The sequence below is a fragment of the Triticum urartu genome, chromosome 3, assembly GCF_003073215.2.
Source record: "Triticum urartu cultivar G1812 chromosome 3, Tu2.1, whole genome shotgun sequence".
Lineage (NCBI taxonomy): Eukaryota > Viridiplantae > Streptophyta > Magnoliopsida > Poales > Poaceae > Triticum > Triticum urartu.
Window position 1 is genome coordinate 705,437,824 of NC_053024.1, and position 21,785 is coordinate 705,459,608.

At 41.8% G+C, this 21,785-nt stretch overlaps 1 protein-coding gene across 1 annotated transcript; it reads left to right on the forward strand.

Annotated features, from left to right (window-relative positions):
* Positions 1 to 12,314: 12,314 nt before the first annotated feature.
* On the forward strand, positions 12,315 to 13,193 carry LOC125546059 (protein CYSTEINE-RICH TRANSMEMBRANE MODULE 3-like). The gene is made up of 3 exons (XM_048710181.1): positions 12,315 to 12,517; positions 12,630 to 12,729; positions 12,837 to 13,193. The coding sequence occupies exons 1-3, from the start codon at positions 12,472 to 12,474 to the stop codon at positions 12,883 to 12,885; spliced, it is 195 nt and encodes a 64-aa protein (XP_048566138.1). The 5' UTR covers positions 12,315 to 12,471; the 3' UTR covers positions 12,886 to 13,193.
* Positions 13,194 to 21,785: the final 8,592 nt, after the last annotated feature.

The following is a 21,785-nucleotide window of genomic DNA, read 5'->3' on the forward strand; positions in this document are numbered from 1 at the left end:
ACAACAGAGCATGCCATGATTTTAGGAAATCCCTATTTGAGGCACGCTGCGTCAAACTGCCGGCGCTTCGCACAGGCGAACCGACCGAGCGACACGATAGGCCAGCCAATTTGCATATGCAGTTCGCGTATAGCGTCATCGGGTTACCTTCTAGAAGGTTCCCTGAACCAGTTTATTTTCTTTTACTGGTTTTCCTTTTTCTTTCTTTTTGTTTTCTTCTTCTTCTTCTTCTTCTTCTTCTTCTTCTTCTTTCTTTTTTCCTTTTTGCTGTTTCTTTTTTGTATCTGTTTTCTTTTTAAAAGTTTATTTTTTCTATCTTCAATTGTTTTTCACATTTTAGAAAAATGTTTGAAAATTTCAAAAAATGTTCCAATTTAAAAATTATTGTGAGTTCAAACTATTGTCAGAAATTAAAAAAACTAAACCTTAAAATTGCTCCAGTTATGAAAAAAATTGTTTGGCATGTTGTGGTACAACATTTTTCTACAATTTTTCAGAAAATTTTCAGAATATCAAATAAAATCCTTTTTCAAAAATTTCTCACAATTTGTTCGTGCTTTCAAAAATGTTCAGAATTTCGATGTTTGTTCCATTTTTAATAGATGTTTAAAATTCAGAGACTATTCAGAATTTCAAAAAATGTTATTTTTTTCAAAATTCACATTTTTTTGATAAAATATTCAGATTTTGTGCAGGTTTAAAAAATCTATTTTCCAAAAAATGTTCTGTGTTTTTTAAAGTTATTCGTGCTTTCTTTTTTCTTTTAAAATAATTATTTAGGTTTTCATAAAAAATCATAAATTTTCGGAATTTATTTTCCTTTTCCATAATATATGTTCAAAACTTCGAAATATATTGCCGCTTTTGAAATTTTGTTCTCAACTTTAAAAAATATTTGTGTTTTTATAAATCTTCTGGAATAGATAAAATGGTTGTATTTTTAAAATATGTTCAAAAGTTCAAAAAATGTCCTCATTTTCAATTTTCGTTCAGAAATTCAAAAATGTTCGGTATTTCAAATTATGTTCACATTTTCCAATTGTTCTTCACTGTTTTTTTAAATCATGTTTTTAGATTTGTGTTCAAATTTCAAAATTGGTTCACATGTTTCGGTAATTGTCCAAAAATTGTTCAGCATTTGATAATTATGTTCATGATTTGAAACATTGCTCACATTTTTAAAAACTTTGTTCACATTTTCAAAGAGAATGATCAAAAAATTTGAAAAAATTGTATCCAAGCTGTACATTCTTTAGGATTTCGCACTGCATGAATATCAGTAGCACTCACCAGCACGAGTGGCTAGCGATATTGCTTCTTATCTTACACACTGCAGCAGTGGCGGTGCTGGGGCTTCCTTGAACTTTCATGGAATACCAAAGAATTTGCCTTAAAAAATGAAGAACCCACGAAATCAAGTCCAAAATGGCATAGCTTTCTAGCAACCCATATCCAAAACCAGCAACTGCAGCCACGCACCAAACCTGACGTCCTAGTGCGGCGTGCGAGAGCCTCGTCCCCCATTTTCCCAAATCTAGCTTCGGGGATTTTCAAGGCAGACCCTTAAACCGTCACTATGTGTCTGGGCCACGGTGTCTGGATCACTTTTATCATCCAACGGGAATTTGCATATGTTTGCTTAGCAGTTCGGACATACAGATGCCGGTATTCAAGAGACAAACGTGGGGAGCTTTGTAAGAGTTTGGACATGCACTTGACCAATCACATGCATGGTCCATCTCTTCCCTCTCTCCTGTCAACTGCACATGCATGGTCCCCACTCCTTTCTACCACAAATCATAAATATCCCACCACATGCATGGCCCCATCTACTTTTTCTTCTCCCAACCAGATACTTTGTGATTAGTATTGGATGGCTCATTCCGGCATCATGTCCTCAAACCACGTCCGGACATAAAAACACACATATAACGTAGATATTTGCGGGTGCCCTTACTACTTACGGCGGCGGCGGCATCCCATTCCAAGTTCAGCGGGCGATGGATGATGGCCGACCCTCTCCTTGCCCTCCCTGATCTGCTCCGGCCCTCCCCGCCGTGGATCCGCTAGTTCGCTTACGGCCTCCCCCTGCAGGCGCCATCAACAGCTGACGGCTCCACCTCCGGCGGTCCAGCCTCCATCGCAGTGTTGCCACTGGGCTCCACCTTTGTCAAGTATGCATCCAACCATCCCCGTTCCATCTACAAGTAGCAGCCACTTTGCTTGTGAATTGTATTTGTTTGTCCAATGCACATCAGTCCATGCCACTTTCGCAAAAAAATTTACAAGAATACTTAGGAGCAAATTCCTGACTCCACCATTGCACCACAGACAATTGACCGCAGGCCATTAGCCACTACACCAATCAGTGGTAGCTGGACATCAAGTTGCAAAACTATATACGAATACACAGCAGCATTGAGATTTGGAAAACATTTCTTGAAAATTGTGAGCAGTTTTTTAATGCCACAATTCTTTTTATATTCCAATTTTTTGAAGAAGTGAAGATACTCTGTAATCCGAATTAAAAAAGAAACACAAACAAATTTTGCTAATCCCAAACAGTTTTATAAAGCATGATTTTTTTTCAAAAATGTATAATTTTCTGAAGAAACGAACAAATTACAAAAACGTGAACATTTTTCTAAACTTCTGAATATTGCTGAGATCACGGACAGGTTTTATTTTTCAACAAAAGTAGAAAACAGGAATTTTTGTTAAAACAGAACATTTTTTAAAACCGCGCACATTATTGAAAACTGCAAACATATTTTATGGTATGTTTTTCTGGAAATTCGAACAAAATTTGAAAAATGGGAACATTTTTTGAAATTCTGAACAAAATTTTGAAACCGCGAACATTTTTTGAAACACATACATTTTTCTGAAATTGTGTACAAATTTTGTAAAGAACACATTTTCAGAAATTCCTGAATATTTTTTGAAACCTGATCATTTTCCTGAAATTATGAATAAATTTGAAAATGAGAACATTTTTCTCCGGGCATCGGATACGAGAGGTGGAACTGTGCACGGGTTCACTCTCCTTCCCTGCTAAAATTGAAGATACAAAGTGAACACAATGTATCTCACGTGCAAATGCCATACGGTTGTTAAGACCATATTACTATATATTATCAAAAGATCATGCACAATTTTTTTAATGAGAGTCAAATTGTACGCAAAAGCCATGTAAAATTTTAAGAAAATAGGAAACTAAAAACAGAAAAAACAAAGAGAAAACAATTTGAATAGGATGTAACCCAAAAAAATAACATAAGAGAGGAAAGGAAAAAAATAAAGGCAAAGAAAAGGTTAGAGATTTTTTCCCCTTTATGCAAGGACAAAAGAATTGGCACAATGAAAAGGAAAACTAAGAAAAATCATTAGGAACCCGAAAAAGAGAGTAAATGAAAACAAAAGGAAAGATCAACAAACATAAAATTAGCGATGTTTCCATGAGATTAATCTAGCCCCCCCCCCCCCCCCCCCCCCCCGCCCCCTCTTAATGTCGGGCAATGAATTTGAGTCGCTGAACCCGGTGAGGTTCCAGTCTCATTAGCTGCCGAAATTCAAAGATACAGAGAGAACCCAGTGTATCTCACCTACCATATGGTTGTCAAGACCAATGAATCCAGTTAGCCAATGGCGTGCTTGAGAGAAAGCAGCTACAGTGATATGCCTAGAGGTAAACAAACATCTCAAGCCGTGAGAATCGAATTGTTTGAAAAAATCTATTTTATTAACTACATAAGATACTATATATTAACAAAGATAATGCACACATTTTTTTAAAACTAGAGTTAAATTGGAAATAAAATTCATATAAATTTGAAAAAACATATACGAAACTAAAACAAAAAAGGAAAGAAAATAATCGAAGAGAAAAAACAATTGACTTAAAATGTAACCAAACAAAAATAACATAAGGGAGAGACAAGATTAGAGATTATTTTTAATATAAATATAAACAAAATGGAAAAGTTGAACGGAGCAAAGGAACGAAACATGCGAACTAACCAAATCACCATCTCCCCAATGGGTAGGCCCACTACAGGCTTGCCTTGAGGAAATGAAAGCTTCTGTTTTAGTAAAAGCGAGACATAGATACTCCTAGAGTATAGAAATGGAGAAGACCTTATTTAGGGGGGAAAACGGAAAATACCTAGCAAACCTCTTATGTTACCCTGTTCATGCCCCGCTTGGTGGGTGGATTATAGGGCTTATTTCTCTTATTTCTCTAGAGGCCCATTTAGCATCTAATTGTCTGGTTTGTTTGCATTTTACAATATCTTAGTAAAACATAATTGTTAAATTCTATTTTTTTAAACAAGTGATTATCTTAGTTTTCTGCCATCTATGAAATATAGTCGGGTATGTTACACAAATATTAGAATGTCCAATAAAATGCTAATTCTCCCTTGTAATTTTTTAATCTGCTTCACAGAAAGTGTGATCTCCGTTTTATGAAACCTCTCAAGTTTATCAATTCAATTGTTCATATATGTAAAATAGAAAACATAACTCTACATCTAAAAAGTGTTTCGGCATTTGTAAAATAGAAAACTTTCACAACTTGCAAAAAATATTTCAGTATACAAAATTATCCTATATAATTTTCACTCACTAGATATACTTTGCGTTCCATGGTAAATGTTCATGTATGCGTAATAAAATGTGCATCGTATTACTCATGTATGCGTAATAAAATGTTCATGTATAAAGCAGCTACACCGATATTCCCAAACCCAGAGGTACACAAATATCTCAAGCCACGAGAATTGAATGGTTTGAAAAAAAACTCTATTTGATTAACTATATAATATTATTATATATTAACAAAAATCTTGCGTACTTTTGAGTTGGATTCAACTTATAAAAAATCATGTAAAAATATAAGAATATAAGAAATTGATAACAGAAAAAATAATCAAAAATAAAACAATTTCTTAAAATGTAACACTGCAAATAACATTATAGAGGGGAAAAGGAGGTGAAATGATTAGAGATTTTTCCTTTTTTGCGCAAGGACAAAAGAATAGACTTGATGAATTGGAAAGCTAAGAAAAATCATTAGGAAGCCAAAAAATAAAAGCAAACAGCAACAAACATAAAATTTGCAAGATTGAGTGTCCATGAGATTAATCTAAAAATCAATTTTTTGAAAAGTTGGGTATCGAATTGAGTCACATAACCAGGTGAGGTTCCAGAGTTCCTAACTGCTGAAAATCAAAAGATACAGAGATAACCCAATGTATCTCCCCTGCCATAAGTTTTGTCAAGATCGATGAATCCGACCAATCAATGCAGTGCTTGAGAGAAAGCAGCTAGGTTGGTATGCCCAGAGCCAGAGGTGCACAAATATCTCAAGCAGTGAGAATCATGTCATTTGGAAAAAATTATTAAGAATATAAGGTTACTATATATTAACAAAAATCATGGACACTAATTCTTTAAACTAGAGTCAAATTGTATAAAAAATAATGCAAAAATTTGAAAAATAAATACAAAACTAAAACACAGAAAAAAAGGAAAGAAAATAATCCAAGAGAAAAAAACCTTAAAATGTAAGCCAACAAAAAATAAGATAAGACAAGAAAAGCCAAAAAAAGGCAAAGAAAAGATTAGAGATTGTTTCATTTTTGCACAAGGATGAAAGAATAGACATGATCTATAGGAAAACTAAGAAAAATAATTAGGGGGAAAAGAAAGTAAATGAAAACAGGAACAAAGAGGCTGTTTCCTTTTTTAATGACGTGCATCAGATTTGAGTTACAGAACTGATTGAGGCTTCTGTCTCCTTGGATGCTAAAATTTAAAAGATACAGACAGAATAGAATGCATCTCCCCTTTGCCGTCGTACTTGCAAGCAACACATGAGCTGTATGGGCCAACTTTCAAGGCCCAATAATTTAGACGCGACGGATAAAAAATACACTACTGGGCCAATACAGAAGCGCTTGTAGGCTAACATTTTTTAACTCTTACAACTATTTTTTAAAATACACTAATATCACTTTTTAAAACAGCATTCAACTTTCTCATAAATGCATGTACATTGTTTTAAACTACGTGAACAGTTTTAAGTGTCACAAACATTTTTCTAAATTTCATGTGTACTTTTAAGTGATACAATCATTTTTTCCAAAAGTATACGAATTATTTATGTTAAATAGCATTTTTCAACATCTTGAACATATTTTAAGATATGTGGATATATATTAAATGTGATAAACACTTTGTGAATGATTTAAACATTCTTTTACAAATTACAAGAGAAGAAACCAAACCACCAGCTCCCTAATGGGCCGGTGCACTGAAGGCTCCCCTTGAGTCTAATACTTCAACCGAGACATTCCCTCAAAAAAAAAACTAAAAGCGAGACATGGCCACTTCTTGAGTATTACAAAGAAAAGACATAGCAACTGAAATCACTAGTTGAGGAGTACTCGTTGCAAAGATCACACCAACTCCCCTGGTTGCGACAAGTGGCCCACATGCAGCTCGCCAGTTGTTGCAACCTATGAGTTTTCCCTTTTTTCATAGATCCATTTATTCAAAATGTTTTATCTCTCAAACCGTGCGTCCAAATCTCAAACCGCTTTCACCGTTGGATTCCTCGCGTCGAGATTTTCAAAACTAGATCCCATGTTGATAGGTTTTGACGAACTTTTTTTCACAAAAAACCGGACAAAAAAATGAATGAAAAACCGAACCAGAAGCACGAGTTTCTTTCCTTTCCGAAAGAGGCACGCCCGTGCCTCTCACCAAATCACAACCGTGCCTTTCCTGAAAGCAAAACCGTGACTCTCGCGGAAGGAAAAAAAAAGAGAAAATGTGTTTTTTTTCGTTTCTGAGGAGGCACGGCCGTGACTCTCGCGAAAGCACAACCTTGCCTCTCGCGGAAGCAAAATCGTGACTCTCGCGAAAGCCCTCCCATAGCAATAACTAGAATTAAAAAAAAGGGAATGACAGAGCATCTGGGAATAAACGATTAATTTCTATCAATAAACCTGCTAAAGCACCAAACCATAGAGTACTTAGCACGGGTGCTACAGAGAGATATGTTTTTATATCCCGCATTGAAAATCCTCCTTCCTTGTTGGAATACATATATGATCATAAACTCTTGCCCAAGATTGTTATGCTATATATAAAATTTTCGTTTCCGAGAGGCACGGCCGTGACTCTCGCGAAAGCACAACCATGCCTCTCGCGAAAGCAAAACCGTGACTCTCGCGAAACAAAAAAAACAAAGAACACGTTTTTCTTTTGTTTCCGATAGACACGTCCATGATTCTCGCTAAAGCACACGTGCCTCTCGTGGATACAAACCATAACTCTCGCGAAAGGAAAAAAACAGAAAACACATTTTTCCCGTTTTCGAGAGGCACGGCCGTGACTCTCGCGAAAGCACACCCATGTCTCTCGCGGAAGCAAAACCGTGACTCTCGCGAAAGGAAAAAACAGAAAACGTGTTTTTTCTGTTTCCGAGAGGCACGGCCGTGACTCTCGCGAAAGCAAAACCGTGCCTCTCGCAGAAGCAAAATCGTGACTCTCGCGACAAAAAAAGAAAACACTTTTTTTCGCACAATTTTTTTTATCGAAAAGCTAAGGAAGACTGGTGGAAAACCAAAATGTCGAAAAAACCCATTTAAAAAGCCGAAAATGCGTGCGGAAAAATAAAAAAACAAAATCCGAAGGGAACACCCAGAGCACGACACATGGCGAATGACCGAGAGCGCGCCAAGTGGCGCTGATCGTTGCGAGGCTCCCGAAGAAGCGCTCGTTAACTAGTTGCTCCCCCTAGCAACCTTCTTCTGTTAACCCGTTAATGCCCGATTGGTGGGCCGAGTTACGCGGCTGATTTCACTATAGGCCTTAATTGTCTAGTTTTTGCATTTTACAATATGTTAGTAAAATATAATCGTTAAATTCTGTTTTTCAAAACAATCGATAAACATAGTGCTCTGAAATCTATGAAAAATAATCATGTATATTACAAAAATATTTGCTTGTCCAATGAAATGTGCATTCACCTTCATAATTTTTTAGTCTACTCCTAAAAAATGAGTGATAAAAAATGGTTGCTGTCTATTAAAACATCTCACGTCTATCAAATCAATTGTTCATATATGTGAAATAAAAAATTAATTCTACTTCTAAAATGCGTTTCGGGATATGTATAACCAAAAACTCACTCAACTTTTGAAAAAATCTTATGGTATACAAAATTGTCCTATATAATTTTAAATCACTAGATATACTTTACGTTCAATGGTAAATGTTCATGTATGCATAATAAAATGTGCATCTTCTTACTAAATATGTACAAAGGGATTCACCAAAAAAATGTTGAACTTGTTTTGTCGTCCATGAAACATGTTAGTGTATTATCAAAGAGTAAATTATTACTTCATATTAAAAGAAAAAAATGTACACTATTTTTAATTAACCAGATTCAAATAGTAAAGAAAATATGGTCAAATAATGGTAAACAAGCTTTGTCGTCCAGGAAACATGTCAATTATATACAACGGAATATAAGATTACTATATAGTCTTTAGCACTTTTCATTAACTCAATTCATATTGTGTAAGAAACTAATGCAAGAAATAATTCAAATACAAAATAAAACAAGGTAAAATGAATATAAAATAATCCAAGAGAAATTTTTTTCCCTTAAAATATAACCTAACCAAATTAACATATGACATGAAAGGGAGAAAAATAAAGGCACACAAAATATAAGAGATTTTTCCTTTTTTGGAAGAACAAAAGAGTAGACATGATGTAAAGCAAAATAAGTAGGTGCCATAAAAAGAAAGTAAATTGAAACAAAAATGAAGTGCAGTAAAGATAAAATTTACCAGTCCCAGTCACAATTTTTTTAAACCCCAGGCATCGGATTCGAGTCGTAGAACTGCGTGCGGGTTCAATCTAATCCCTTCTGATATTCAATATACAAAATGAACACAATGTATCTCCCCTGCGAACATCATACGGTTGTCGATACCGGAAAGCTAGCCAATCAAGGTCGTGCTTGAGAGGAAGTAGCTACGGTGATTTTCCCAGAGGTAGAGGTACCAAGTATCTCAAGTTGCTAGAATTGAATCATTTTTAAAAACTATATTTTATGAACTGTATAAGGTTACTATATATTAACAAAAATCATGCAGTTTTTAAAAAATAGAGTCAAATTGTAAACACAAATCATTTAAAAATTTAAGAAAGCAGGAAAGTGAAACACAAACAAAAAATCAATGAGAAAACAATTTCTTAAAATGTAACCCAAGAAAAATAACATAAGAGTGGAAAGGGAAAAAATAAAGCCGAAAAATAGTAGAGATTTTTCCTTTTTCGCACAAGGACAAAAGAATAGACATGATGAAAAGGAAAATTAAGAAAAATCATTAGGAACCCGAAAAAGAAAGTAAATGGAAACAAAATCAAAGAGCAACAAACATATAATTTGCGAGATCCTGTGTCCATGAGATTAACCTAAGACCATTTTTTCCGAATGACAGGCATTGAATTTGAGTCACAGAAGCAAGTGAGGTTCTAGTCTCCTTAGTTGTTGAAATTAAAAAGATAAAGACATAACCCATGTATCTCCCCTGCCATACGGTTGTCAAGACCAATGAATGCAGGCAACCAACGCCATGCTTGAGAGAAAGAAGCTACAGTGATATGCCCAGAGCCAGAGGTACACAAATATCTCAAGCGTGAGAATCGAATCATTTGAAAAAAATATATATTTTATTAACTATATAAGATTACTATATATTAACAAAAACATTCACACTATTTTCTAACTAGAGTCAAATTGTAAACATAAATTATGTAAAATTTTGAATAAATATGAAACTAAAACATAGAAAAGAAGAAAAAAAAGAAAAGAATCCAAGAGAAAAATAATTTCCTTAAAATGTAACCCAATAAAAATAACAAAAGACAGGAAAGCTAAAAAAAACTAACGGCAGAGGATTTTTTTTTAGAGATTTTCCTTTTTTTGCGCAAGGATAAAAGAATAGATATGATGAAAAAGAAAACTAAGAAAATAATTAGGAAGCCAAAAAATAAAGTAAATGTTAACAAAAACGAGAGCAAAACTATAAAATGTTGCCAGACTCAGTGTCCATAAGATTAATCGAAGGCCCATTTATTTTTTGAATAACTTGCATTGGAGTCGAGTGGTAGAACTGGGCAGTGGTGGACCCAGGAAAACAGTAGGCCCCAGGCCAGCTTCGAAGTGCTGTAGCTACAACGATGTACAGTCAACTAAGGGAATCGCCGTCACGCCCCAGGCAGCCGGCCTAAGGGTGTGTTTGGTTGGTGTCCACACCACCACAAGCCTGGCCTGGATGGGTGCCTGAAGCATGCCTGGTCCCTGTTTTGTTTGTGTCCTGAGCAAGAAAGTACATGCCTGGCCTGGGTTGCTCAGCAATGTGATTAGCCTGGCCAGGTTGAGAAAAATAAAGAATAAAAAAGATTCCTAGCCCAGGCAGTAGGATTAGCCTGGCCCAGGCGTCCAATTTCTTATGCCTGGGCGTGCCACAGCAAGCCTGGCCTTTGCTTAAGAATTTTTTATTCGCTGGATGACTAGATGATGCAATACCCTGCCAGGGTACGAACCAAACGCACAGCTGCCAGGCTAGCCTGGGCAGGCAGGAAAGCATCACGTTACCAGGCGAATGCCAGGCACCGGATTTTTCCAGGCAAGGAGCCGAGGATACGAACCAAACTAGCCCTAAATCCGCCTCTGGAACTGGGTAAGGTATGAGTCTCCTTGGCTGCTGAAATTCAAAAGATACAAAGACAATGCAATGTATCTCCCTTCTCCCCTTTGCTGCCGTACACGCAAAGCAGCACAAGAGCTGCATGGTAGCAGTTATTGAGTACCACCTCGGCTAAAATATGAGGCACATACATACATACAATTTAATAAAACATACAACCTTTGGTGACGGACGAAGAGATCATATATGTGTGACGGATGAAAATTTCAGAGAAGAGCACCATTCTTTATTGTTAATAGGTACATATAGAGACAATAGGAGAGATGAGAAGACTAGAGTGAAATTGTAAACAAAAATCATGTAAAAATAAATAATATACTAAAATATAACACAGATAAAGAGAAAAAGAAAATAATCCAAGAGACAATTTCCTTAAAAGTAACCTAACAAAGATAACATAAGACGAGAAAGAGGGAAAAGCTAAACCCAGGATTAGAGCTATTTCCTTTTTTTTTGCGGAAGGACAAAAGAATAAGAATAGGCATGATGAGAAGAACAACTAAGAAAAATGATTAAGAACCCGAAAAAGAAAGTAAATAAAAACAAAACGACGAGCAACAAACGTAAACTTTGCCAGATCCAGTGTCCATGAGAGGTATCAAAGTCCCATTGTTTTCTTAATGCCAGGCATCGGATTCGAGTCCATGAGATTGATCTAATTCCCATTTTTTGTAAATGCCGGGCATCGGATTCGAGTCGCAGAACAGGGCAAGCTTTCAGTCTCCTTGGCTGCTGAAATTCAGAGGATAGAGAGAGAACGCAATGTATCTCCCTTGCCATGCCCATACGGTTGCTGAGACCGAAGAAACCAACGAACCAGCCAACGCCGTGATGGAGAGAAAGCAGCTAGGGCGATACGCCCAGAGCCAGATCGAGGTACACAAATATCTCAAGCAGCGGGCGGGAATCGAATCGTTTGAAAAAGCCCTCCTCGGGGTCACACGAGCAGAGCAGCAGCCGGAGGAGGGAACCGGAATCAACCGATAGATTGCTGTATCCTGGACCCCCTGTCGGCTGTTCCTGTTCCTAGTGTGAACATGTATCTTCCGGTCCAGGCGCTTCCTTGCGATAGAAGATTTATCTGCCCGCCGGCCGGCCAATCTTTCCTCCCCGGAGAGAACCTGATTCCCAACTGACCCTGATGATTTCACACAGTGTTGGGCAAGGAATATCGGACAGAGCAGCCGTCCTGAAAATCTAGTCAGAAAGCGCCGCCTCTGACGCGGTGCTTTGCATCTCATCTCATCTCATCTCAAGCCTTGGACTTCTCCGGCCGCCGACGGCGCGAGGCGGACCGTCGATCAGGCCACCAAACCCATGGGCGGACGTGTCAATCCCGACCCTTTGTACGTGTGCCTATCCGCTCAACCAACCTCGGCTATTCGAGGAGTGCTCGCTTTCGACTTGTCAGCTAATAAAGGTGGTGCTGAGGCAGAATCGAATCAAATTACTTGTCAGCGACTGCGCGGTGCGGTGTCAAAAGTTGGGGGAGAAGCTTCCGTGCTCTGCCTCTCTGTGTGTGCTATCCGTGTGCCTGAGCCTGACACCAGTGCGGCTGGCGTGTATATATAGAGGGTGCTGGAGTTGGAGACAGGTATCCATCAGCAGATCAGCTGAATCCGATCGACAGCACAGCACAGCAGAAGCAACTCGTAGCCAGAGGACATACCTGATGGAGAACAACAGGAGCAACCAGCAGGCTCCTCCACCACCGCCAGGTATTGGTCGATCTACGCTACGGACTCGTTGGGGCTCAGCTCCCTGAAATCTTCAGATAGATGAACTTGTTGCTGCTTTCGATTTGTTCATTCGTTGGTGTTGGTGTTGCAGGGTACCCAACGGCGGCTGCGGAGCAAGGCCAAGCGGGCGGGAAGAAGGGGGGGCGGGCGAGCACCAAATCCAGGGGCGAGAAGGGCTTCATCGAGGGGTGGTACGTACTCCCCACCACCAGCTACTCCATCCATCGACACCACCTCCTTAACTGTCGTTTGTGATTTCCGGCCTGACAGTGTCTGAATTTGGTGTGTGTGTTTTCAGCCTGGCGGCGCTGTGCTGCTGCTGGATCTGCGAGATGTGCTGCGACTAACCGGCCGGCGACGGCGAGGTTCCTGGCACAAGGCCTCGGTGCTATCGTACCCACGAGGAGCGTATGCGTATACAGAGAGAGAATTGTTCTTAATTTCAGTGCCCGTTGTTTTAGGTTCTACATATATACTCCTAAGGTGATGCATGCATGATCAGTACTGTACCTGCCTACCTGTGTGCGTGTGTGAGATATTTCATGTATCCGTCCGTGTGCAGTGCCATATTCATGCACCGCGTCGTGTGTAATTAACCGGTGTCTACGAGACCGATATACTACTCAGTAATACTGTGATTGAGTATTTGATTTGAGGGTGCTTCCACTGCGTATTATTCACCCATTTGCATCATCTTACTCTAGCATCATCGGGCCCCTTAAAAAAACAAAGAATCGTTTGAAAATTCTCTATTCCCTCCGCCCCAAAATAAATGTCTCGGAGCAACTCCAACGGGGCGACCCAAACAGACGCGCACTTTGTTTGTTTTTTATCCGTCTGGGTCGGCCAGACGGACGTGCGTGTCCGTATTTTAAAATGGGTCAGCTTGACCGCCCAACGGGAAGGCCGACCCAAAGGTGTCGCCGTGGGGAAAAATAATACTCCCTCTGTAAACTAATATAAAAGTGTTTAAATCACTAAAATAGTAATCTAAACACTCTTATATTAGTTTACGGAGGGAGTAAGTTGCAAGAAATAAACATAAATAAACATAATTAAACATGAAGTGGCCGGTCAAACGCCGGCCAAAGTCCACCTAAATCTAATAAACATAAAATAAAAAATTAAAAAAAAGTCTGTGCCCGCCTGCTGCCGCCCCACACGCTGCCCTAGATGTTGTCGGCCTTACTCTTGCCCTTGCCGTCGACGCCGCCGTCGTCGGTGAGGTTGATGAAGACCGGAGCAGGGCCAGCCCACCCAAGCGCCGCCTGGTACGCTGCCAGGGCAGCCTCCTCCGGCGTCTGCTGGGGCGGTGGCATTGCGGCAAGCCGCGCGCGCTCCTCCTCCTCCTCCTTGAGCCGGAGCGCCTCCGCGTCGCGTTGGAGCATGGCATCATAGCACATCTGCTCCTCGCCGTCGGCCTGCTCCTGGCGGTGTCAGTGCTCCTTCCATTGCTCGAGGTGGGCCGCCTCCTCCTCCGGCGTCGCAGTGAAGTGGACGGGAGGCGCGCTCACCCACTCGCGGTACTGACCCGTCCACGAGTAGGCCTCCTCCGGCCAAGTGGGGGGAGGCGGGGAGCGCTTACGCGTCGGCTCCGGCTTGGGCTGGACGGGCGGCGCGGTGGCGGTGGCGGCACGAAGAGCGGGGTGTGAACAGAGTCCCCCGCTGCCGACAGGGCAAGGGCTTGCTCCAGCCCATCCCAGTGCGCGTCCTCCTCGAGGCGGCTAGCCTCCAGCGCGTGCTGCAGGGCCTCCTCGAGGGCGGCTTGGTACTCCGCCTCCGCCTCCATGTCCTCCGGCTCTACCTGCGGGGGCGGCGGTGGGAACGGCGGCAGGACGGCGTCGACACCCGAGCGCCGTTGCTCCTCGTGTTCGAGGGCGAACCACGCCTCCCAGTTGGGGGAGTCGGCGGCGTACTCTGGCAGCCGACGCTGCTCCGGCGTGAGCTGCGCGCGGCGCCTGCGCACCTCGTCGTCGTGCGCCCGTTGGGTACGAGGAACCGCCGGCACCGGGATCCGCTGCGGATCCAGATGCCAATGGTGCGACAGCGTGACATTGGGGTACAACAATGACTGCCTGTACTCCCAGTGCCACCGCGCTTGGTGCACCGGGATGTGCAGGCGCCGGCGACCAGGGCGGAAACGCGTCGCTATCGGAGGAGGAGGGGGAAGGGGAGCACGGGAGGATGAGGCGCCGGGGGTGCCCTTGCCCTTGCCCTTGCCATTGCTGCTGTCGAAGATGCCCATGGCTAGGGTTTGCGGTAGCCAGCGAGGAAGCAAATGGAGTTGTGGGGGGGGGGGGCAAATGTGGACGGGAAAAGTGGATGAGGCCGACCCCGCCGCACGCGTGGTTAAAAAAGGACGCTTCCACTGGCTGATGCGTGGGCCCGCTGTCCGTGGTCGTCATGAATAAGACGACCGGTGGCGGTTGGGTGGCCGCCAGGTGGGGACGCGGCGGACGACGAGGAGACGCGCGGCGCGTCCGCTTCATGTCCGCGCTGACGCATTTCAGACGCAATTTTAGGCCGAAAATGGGTCGGCGCGGACGCCAGGCGGACACGATTTGAATTTGGGTCGGCGCGTTGGGCGGCCACTTTTGTTCGCGCCGATCCAAACGGATGCGGATGGACGAAATGGGTCGCCCCATTGGAGTTGTTCCGGAGTATTTATTAGTACGTGAACAGAGCAGGAGGAGGGAAACGGATGGAACTGAAGCACTCGAACCCCCCTTTTCTTTCAAGATAATAAAGAAAAGCTTGAATCCTGGTGGGTAGTGTCGACATGCATCACCCGGAGCTCCTTTGTAGCTGAAGTTTCAGCCGGCTTATCTTTCCCGGGACAAACTTGGTTCCCAGTGATGTCACACACCTTTTTTAATAAATAAATTTTTTGATTCTAAACCCATGATCGACATGATATGACATAAAGAGTTTACTCCTATTCTTCTTAATAAGTAGAAGTATGAGAGAGGGAAATGTCTAGCTGGGATAAACCTAGAGAAGGTGGTTCTCAGTTTTGGGCCGAGATTTTAAAACACAAAGAACATTTCTTCTCCTTGTGTAATTTAAGCTCGTAATGTGAAAAATGTGAGATTTTGGGAGGATTGGTGGATAGATGATAAACCTCTTAAAACCAATTTTCCAAAATTATATAATACTATTTGCCTTTATAAGAATAAGTTTGTTGCTGATTTACTTATTTTTTTGGTAAGGGGCTTGATCAAGTCTAGTTTAGAAGGACTCTTTCTGGAGACTCCTTAGATTTAGGATATAGATAAATCCCGAAGGCTTGGGATTTGACCGTGGCAAATCGAACATTTTCAATGACAATTTTAGTGACGAGAGGATGGCAAGTTTAGCTGGCAAGCATGGCAACTCCATGCTCAATGTAATTTTTGCCACAAAATTGTCGTGCGTGTCAACTAAACGTGTCATCCTCAAGTCACTACAATTATCATAAAAACTTTCCATTTTCCATGGTCAAATCCCAAACGTTTGGGATTTATCAGTTCAGTAGATTGATGGAACCGCGTTAAAGAGATTTATGATGATGTGGTCCTGACTGACCAAAACGATTCTATTAGGTGGACACTAACTAAGAGTGGGGTCTACTCTCTTAAGTCCTTCATGTGGCTGGTTCTTAGAAACAATATTTTAACCAAGCATAATTTGGCTAGAAAAGGATGCACTGGACATAAAGAAAATTGTCCTTATTGTGGGAAGGATGAATCCATTAATCACATGTCTTCGCAGCCTCCTGTTTCCAAATTGCTTTGGAATATCATGAAATGTGCTTTTAACCTGGATGACATACCCGATAATGTGCATGATATGTTTAATCATGGGCTGAAATTTAATAAGATTGATTTTTTTGTTATGGTTGGTCATTCTGCTATTTTATGGACTGTTTGGAAATTGAGAAATAGCATTGTCTTTGATAATAACAAGGTGACTGACCCTTGTACTCATGTCAGTCTAATTGTCAAATGGTTACACGATTGGATTTTTTTGCAGATAAACCCATAAAGAACAATGAAGTGGGGCAAAAGAATGGTTGAGCTAATTTCCAATGAGGTCTTCAAGGTGACGCATGGATGAGTTTTGGGACTAACAGGATCATGGTTGGGTGATTACAAAAGTATTTTCCCTTAACCATGCCGATGTAGAAGACTTCGCTTATTGTTACTGCTCTATTATGGTCTCATTTTTTGTGTTTAAAAACCTATATTTATATCATCTCCTAGAGATCTGGCTTGTAGACTCCCAGGAGATGAAGTTGGAGGCTGTCGGTTCGTTGGGGTAGCGTTAGCTTGCTGGCTTTTCCCCCTTGTGATCCTTGGGAGCCGATGGGTAGTGTTCTCATCTTGCCCTCTAGATCATGCATCATTTGTTATATTTCCTGTTAGTTCTGGTAGTTGTAAAAGACACTCTAGTTTGTATTAATGGAAATCGGAGAGGGATCTCTCTTTATCAATCAATAAATAAATAACTAAATAAAGAGTTTACTCCCTGGAGCGAGGATTTGTGGCTCCCGGATTCCATGGAACATGGAATTTTCAAAAATTCGAAAACCAACTTTGTAAGCTTCAATAAATTCTGGAAAAAACACATGTACTGAGAGATGTATACCATGTGTGGGTAAAATTTCATGATGAAATCCGTTTTTGTGTGAGCTACACACAAAAATCAAATGATTATTTTGTGGGTAGCTCGCATAATAATGCTTTTCACCATGAAAATTTACAGACAAGTAGTATACATCTATAGGTATGTGTATAATTTTTTAAAGATTTTTTAGCACCTTAAAAATAAAATTTTTGAATATCCCAAAATTCAGGCTCCATGAAACACGGGAGCTAACACCAATTTTTGTTACTCCATACCTGTACAGAATCACATACACACAACCCAAACAAGAAGTTTATATTCTGGTCTCAGAACATTGGAGGACGCCCCCAAGCCGCTCTCATGGGTGGCTCATAGACAAACCCTAAAACGTTCTCGCCATCCTCTCCCCTCTATTTTCCTTTTTGTTGTTATCATAGAAGGTCCTCGGCCAAAGGCGAGGCGATGCTAGGATGTGTGGCGGTCTTGATCCAATCAACAACAAGAAAAGGAAGGGCAGCAACACCGTGGCTTGGTCGTGGAGGTGTGTGCAATCCACATGAAGCAATGGAGTCTGAGACTTGGTCGTGGAAGCATGTTCTCCAGTCCATGTGGAGCGGCGTCGATGTTTTAGGATGCACCGAAAGATCATGCTAAGATCTAGCACGAACGGGAGGAGCTCGAGCGATGGCTCAGGGGGATGCTGTAGAATAGCAGGTGATGCATCGGCCCTACTTAGGATTTGGCGGGTTCTAGTCGTGGTGTCTTGCATTTTGAGGGGATGCTAGTGCAGCGAAGACGATGGCTATAGTGAGCTACGGGGAGGTCAGTCTGCCATAAGCAGTGGTTGGTGGGGCTCCGTGTTTACCTGTAACGTGAGGTTCCACATCGGCCAGCTAGCGAGATGGTGATGGTGGATGGGCCTTTATGCTCCTAGAGCAGCAATGAGGGTAGTGGCATGGTCAACGAAGGGTGGCGGTGGTGCGATTCGTGTGGCTATGACGACTCCCGATGAGCACATCATTGAGTAGGTTGTACCGCAAGCTGGCTCATCGATACAAAAATGTGTTGAAGCCATAGTTGTTGTGTCATAGAGGGTGACATAGGCAGCAAGCATGATAGCTGATGAGGTGAAGTCTAATGCAAGGCTTATCCCATGCTTCACTCTTCAACAAGTAAAGTCGTTGAAACTGGAGCTTCCTCAACAAATTTTTAGTAGCCAGTTGCGGTATATTTGTGGGGTTGGGTGGGGATGGGGGGACTGAAGGTTTTCTTTATGCTGATCGATGAGTCATGGTTAGTCAATGGTGATGTCGGAGTAAATGAGTAATGAGGCGATAGAATGATGATGATGAAATCTGGAAGGGTATGATAGATAAAATCTTCTCAGCGATGGATAATGGGTTTCTTTATGTTGGCAATGCCATTAGTATAGTGGTTGTTGTTTGTTGTTCCGTTTCTCAACAAGTTTTCTTTTAACTAATTGGCCTTCTTCTTAAATAATAGAAAAGAAAAAGTGTGTGCCTCAGTTTAAAGATACAAATGAGAAGTTTAAGGCAATGTTTGCCAAAAAGACATACCTAATAAAAAACTAGAGGACCGATCCAAATACTACATAACATCCATCTTGGGTAAAAAACTCGTTGACAACCCAATATACCTTGGTATACGCCATGGTAAAGACTCACGGTGCTCCGATCACTGTCGTGGGAATCAAGTACAAAGACAATTCATACGTAAATTAATATTTCACAGTGAAAAAATATATACTTTTTGTCCAAATAACATCATTCCTACAAAACCACATCAACCAACATAGTCATTGACAGTAGGATAAGAGCACCGAGCTTAACATGTATCCCTGCAACCTGTTGCCAAACAAATTACGAAACACTTGATGATGGATATACAACTTACAAGCTAATGAATTGGCGCGAACGAAAAAATACACTAAGGATGGATGTTTAATTGTCTCAGCACAAGAACAAAAGCAATATTCCATGTTGCCATGTTAGTTACGCTTCACGAGGTTGTACCATATTAAGTTCAACCCTTTTAGGAGTGTCTCAAGGTACTTAACTGTTGACTAGTAAATCACAGTGGACAAGTGCAAGGTACATCGAGCTGGCCATATCTTCTTTATCCTGATGTAAGTTCAACGGAATTCATTCGACCATTGTACTAACTAGATCGATTTGTGGTGTTGCAAAATAAAGTGTTTCATGCTGCAAGCAACGACCCAATTAGGTCACATCTAAAGCCCACATCTTGTCTTGCCACGTGTAGGACTTACACGATTATGACATGTTTATGATGCATAATATGGAGAATTCATGGGTACAATTCACAAACTGGTGTATTTTCTAACCATGGATCTGCTCTCTAAGGGCTATCTTTAGTGGATCCTTAAAAGTTGTATTTAAGAGGAACAAATCGTTTAGGGGATTAAGCATCAGATCCCTAACAAAGTTTACTTCCTCGAATATGACTTTTCCCCCTAAAACTCTCCTCCACTTGCTCAAATTTAGTCCAGCAGTGGTCATTCTCACCAAAAATAAGGCAAATCCGCACTACTTCCTCCTCGTCCACAACCTTCCCGTCAACCCCGCCGATGGCCATCCCTGGCCCCAATAAACGGTGGAATTGGAAGCACCGCCGCCATTGCACCCCTTGCCACCGCCAGAGACCCGACACCGGCCATGGATTCGGTGCTGTAAGTACCAAAATGCGGCGCCAAGGAAGAACCTTATCGAGAGCGCTCAATCGTCGGTGGTGGTCGCCACTCGCTCCGCCGCAACCACCCTACGACCCTTGTTGGCACTGACCAGCAAATGGGACCGTCGGCCAAGTTGGCGGACGCGGTGAAGAAGAAAGATGTAGTCGCCCCCCCCCCCCCCCCCCCCCCCCCCCCCCCCCCCCCCCCCCCCCCCCCCCCCCCCCCCCCCCCCCGCCCCCCCCCCCCCCCCCCCCCCCCCCCACAGCCTCGAGCCGCCCCGACAGCTACCCAGGAGGCCGCACCACCACCCCCTCCATCTCTGGCAGCTGAAAATGACCCAAATTCAAACAAGACGAGGAGCGAGGCCGGCATGCTCGAGGATATGCTCGCAAGGTAATAAATATTCTTTTTTGTTTGTTTGTGTTTTGCAATTGCTCAAGAGATTGATGCATGGTGTGATATTGATTGCTAGGTTCTTTCTTTGCTTTTGCAATGCGCAATTGAATGATGATGTAGTGGATTTCATGGTGGTGCCGACCGTGATGGTGCGAGTGCATGAGGCCCATGTGAACTATGATGTCTTTTGGTCCACCACATGTGGTGGTATTTTGGAATGAACTTGTTCATTCGGTGCTTTTTTAGCACAACTTATGGTTATGTTTAGATGTTCGATGGATGTGATGAACTTTATTTATGCTCGTAAAGTCATAGTTGAATTATGATGTGGTGCATTTGAATTTTCCATGTTTGTTTTGAAATGTCGTGAATTTGTTTCAATGCAAATGTTTGGAAGAATTGGCAAAATACATTCTTTTGAGAGATTAAGTTTGTAGGAAATGTACTAGATGAATAAACATTTAATCGCTGTAAAACTTGTATATAGAAAAACAGAACAATGAAGAGGTTTCGGACTTTTAGAACAATGTATCTGCTAGAGATGCCCTTGATGTAAGAGCCTCAGCTGACTGTTCCAAAACGGAAGAAAAATTGCTTCGTCTCTGTTAAGCTGCTCCAAAAGTGCAAGTCCCGGCGCTTTTGGACTTGTGAGTGTGTCTCATATTCCAAGTTTAAATAACCATTTGCTGAGGAGCACTCTATTATATCTCTACACCGCCTTGATCTTTTGCGACAATGAATGCTCCATGTAGCCGGATACTCGCTCTGTAAAAAAATATAAGAACGTTTTCACAAAAGTAGTGATCTAAATGCTTTTTTTTTGCGGAGGGAGTATTTTTTTTCCCTGGTGGCATCACAAAAATTTTACGCACGCTTTTGCCAGCGAATGTCAAACAGCCGAGCCGGAAACACCAGTCAGAAAGTCGCGCCAGAACATGGTTGCTTTGCATCTGATCTCTAGCTAGCTTTCTCCGGACAGCCAGCCGGCGACGGCGCGACCCGAACCGTCCATCCCTTCCACCAACCCGTTCATGGCCGGCTAGCTTCTAGATCACTGTACGTGCGTACCATGTCGATCGCTGGCTAGTATGTGTGTGTGTGTCTATCTGCTCATCAATCCTCAACCGCATGGCGTGGTGTGGAAAGGTGGGGTCATGGGGAGAGAAACTTGTGTACTATCTACTATGCTCTATCTAAGTGCTCTCCGCGTGCCTGTTGCGACGGTGGGAGTGGCCAGCGGCTAGCCGGCGGTGTGTATATTATAGATAGGACCTTGGGGCGTCGAGAAGAGCAGAGAAGCGCCCATCATCATACAGCTGAAACCATCGGTCGATCGCTCGCCCGAGGTGGTTGTGGGTAGGGATGAACACGGCACGGAAATGGACGAAATTGAGTGTTATCATATTTGTTTTCATATTTTTTCACAAAAGCGGAAACGAATACAGAAACCCCGAAAACGAATACGGAAACAAATACTACCGGACACAGACACGGAGCGAATACAGAGCGAACACGGAAACAAAACTGTATATT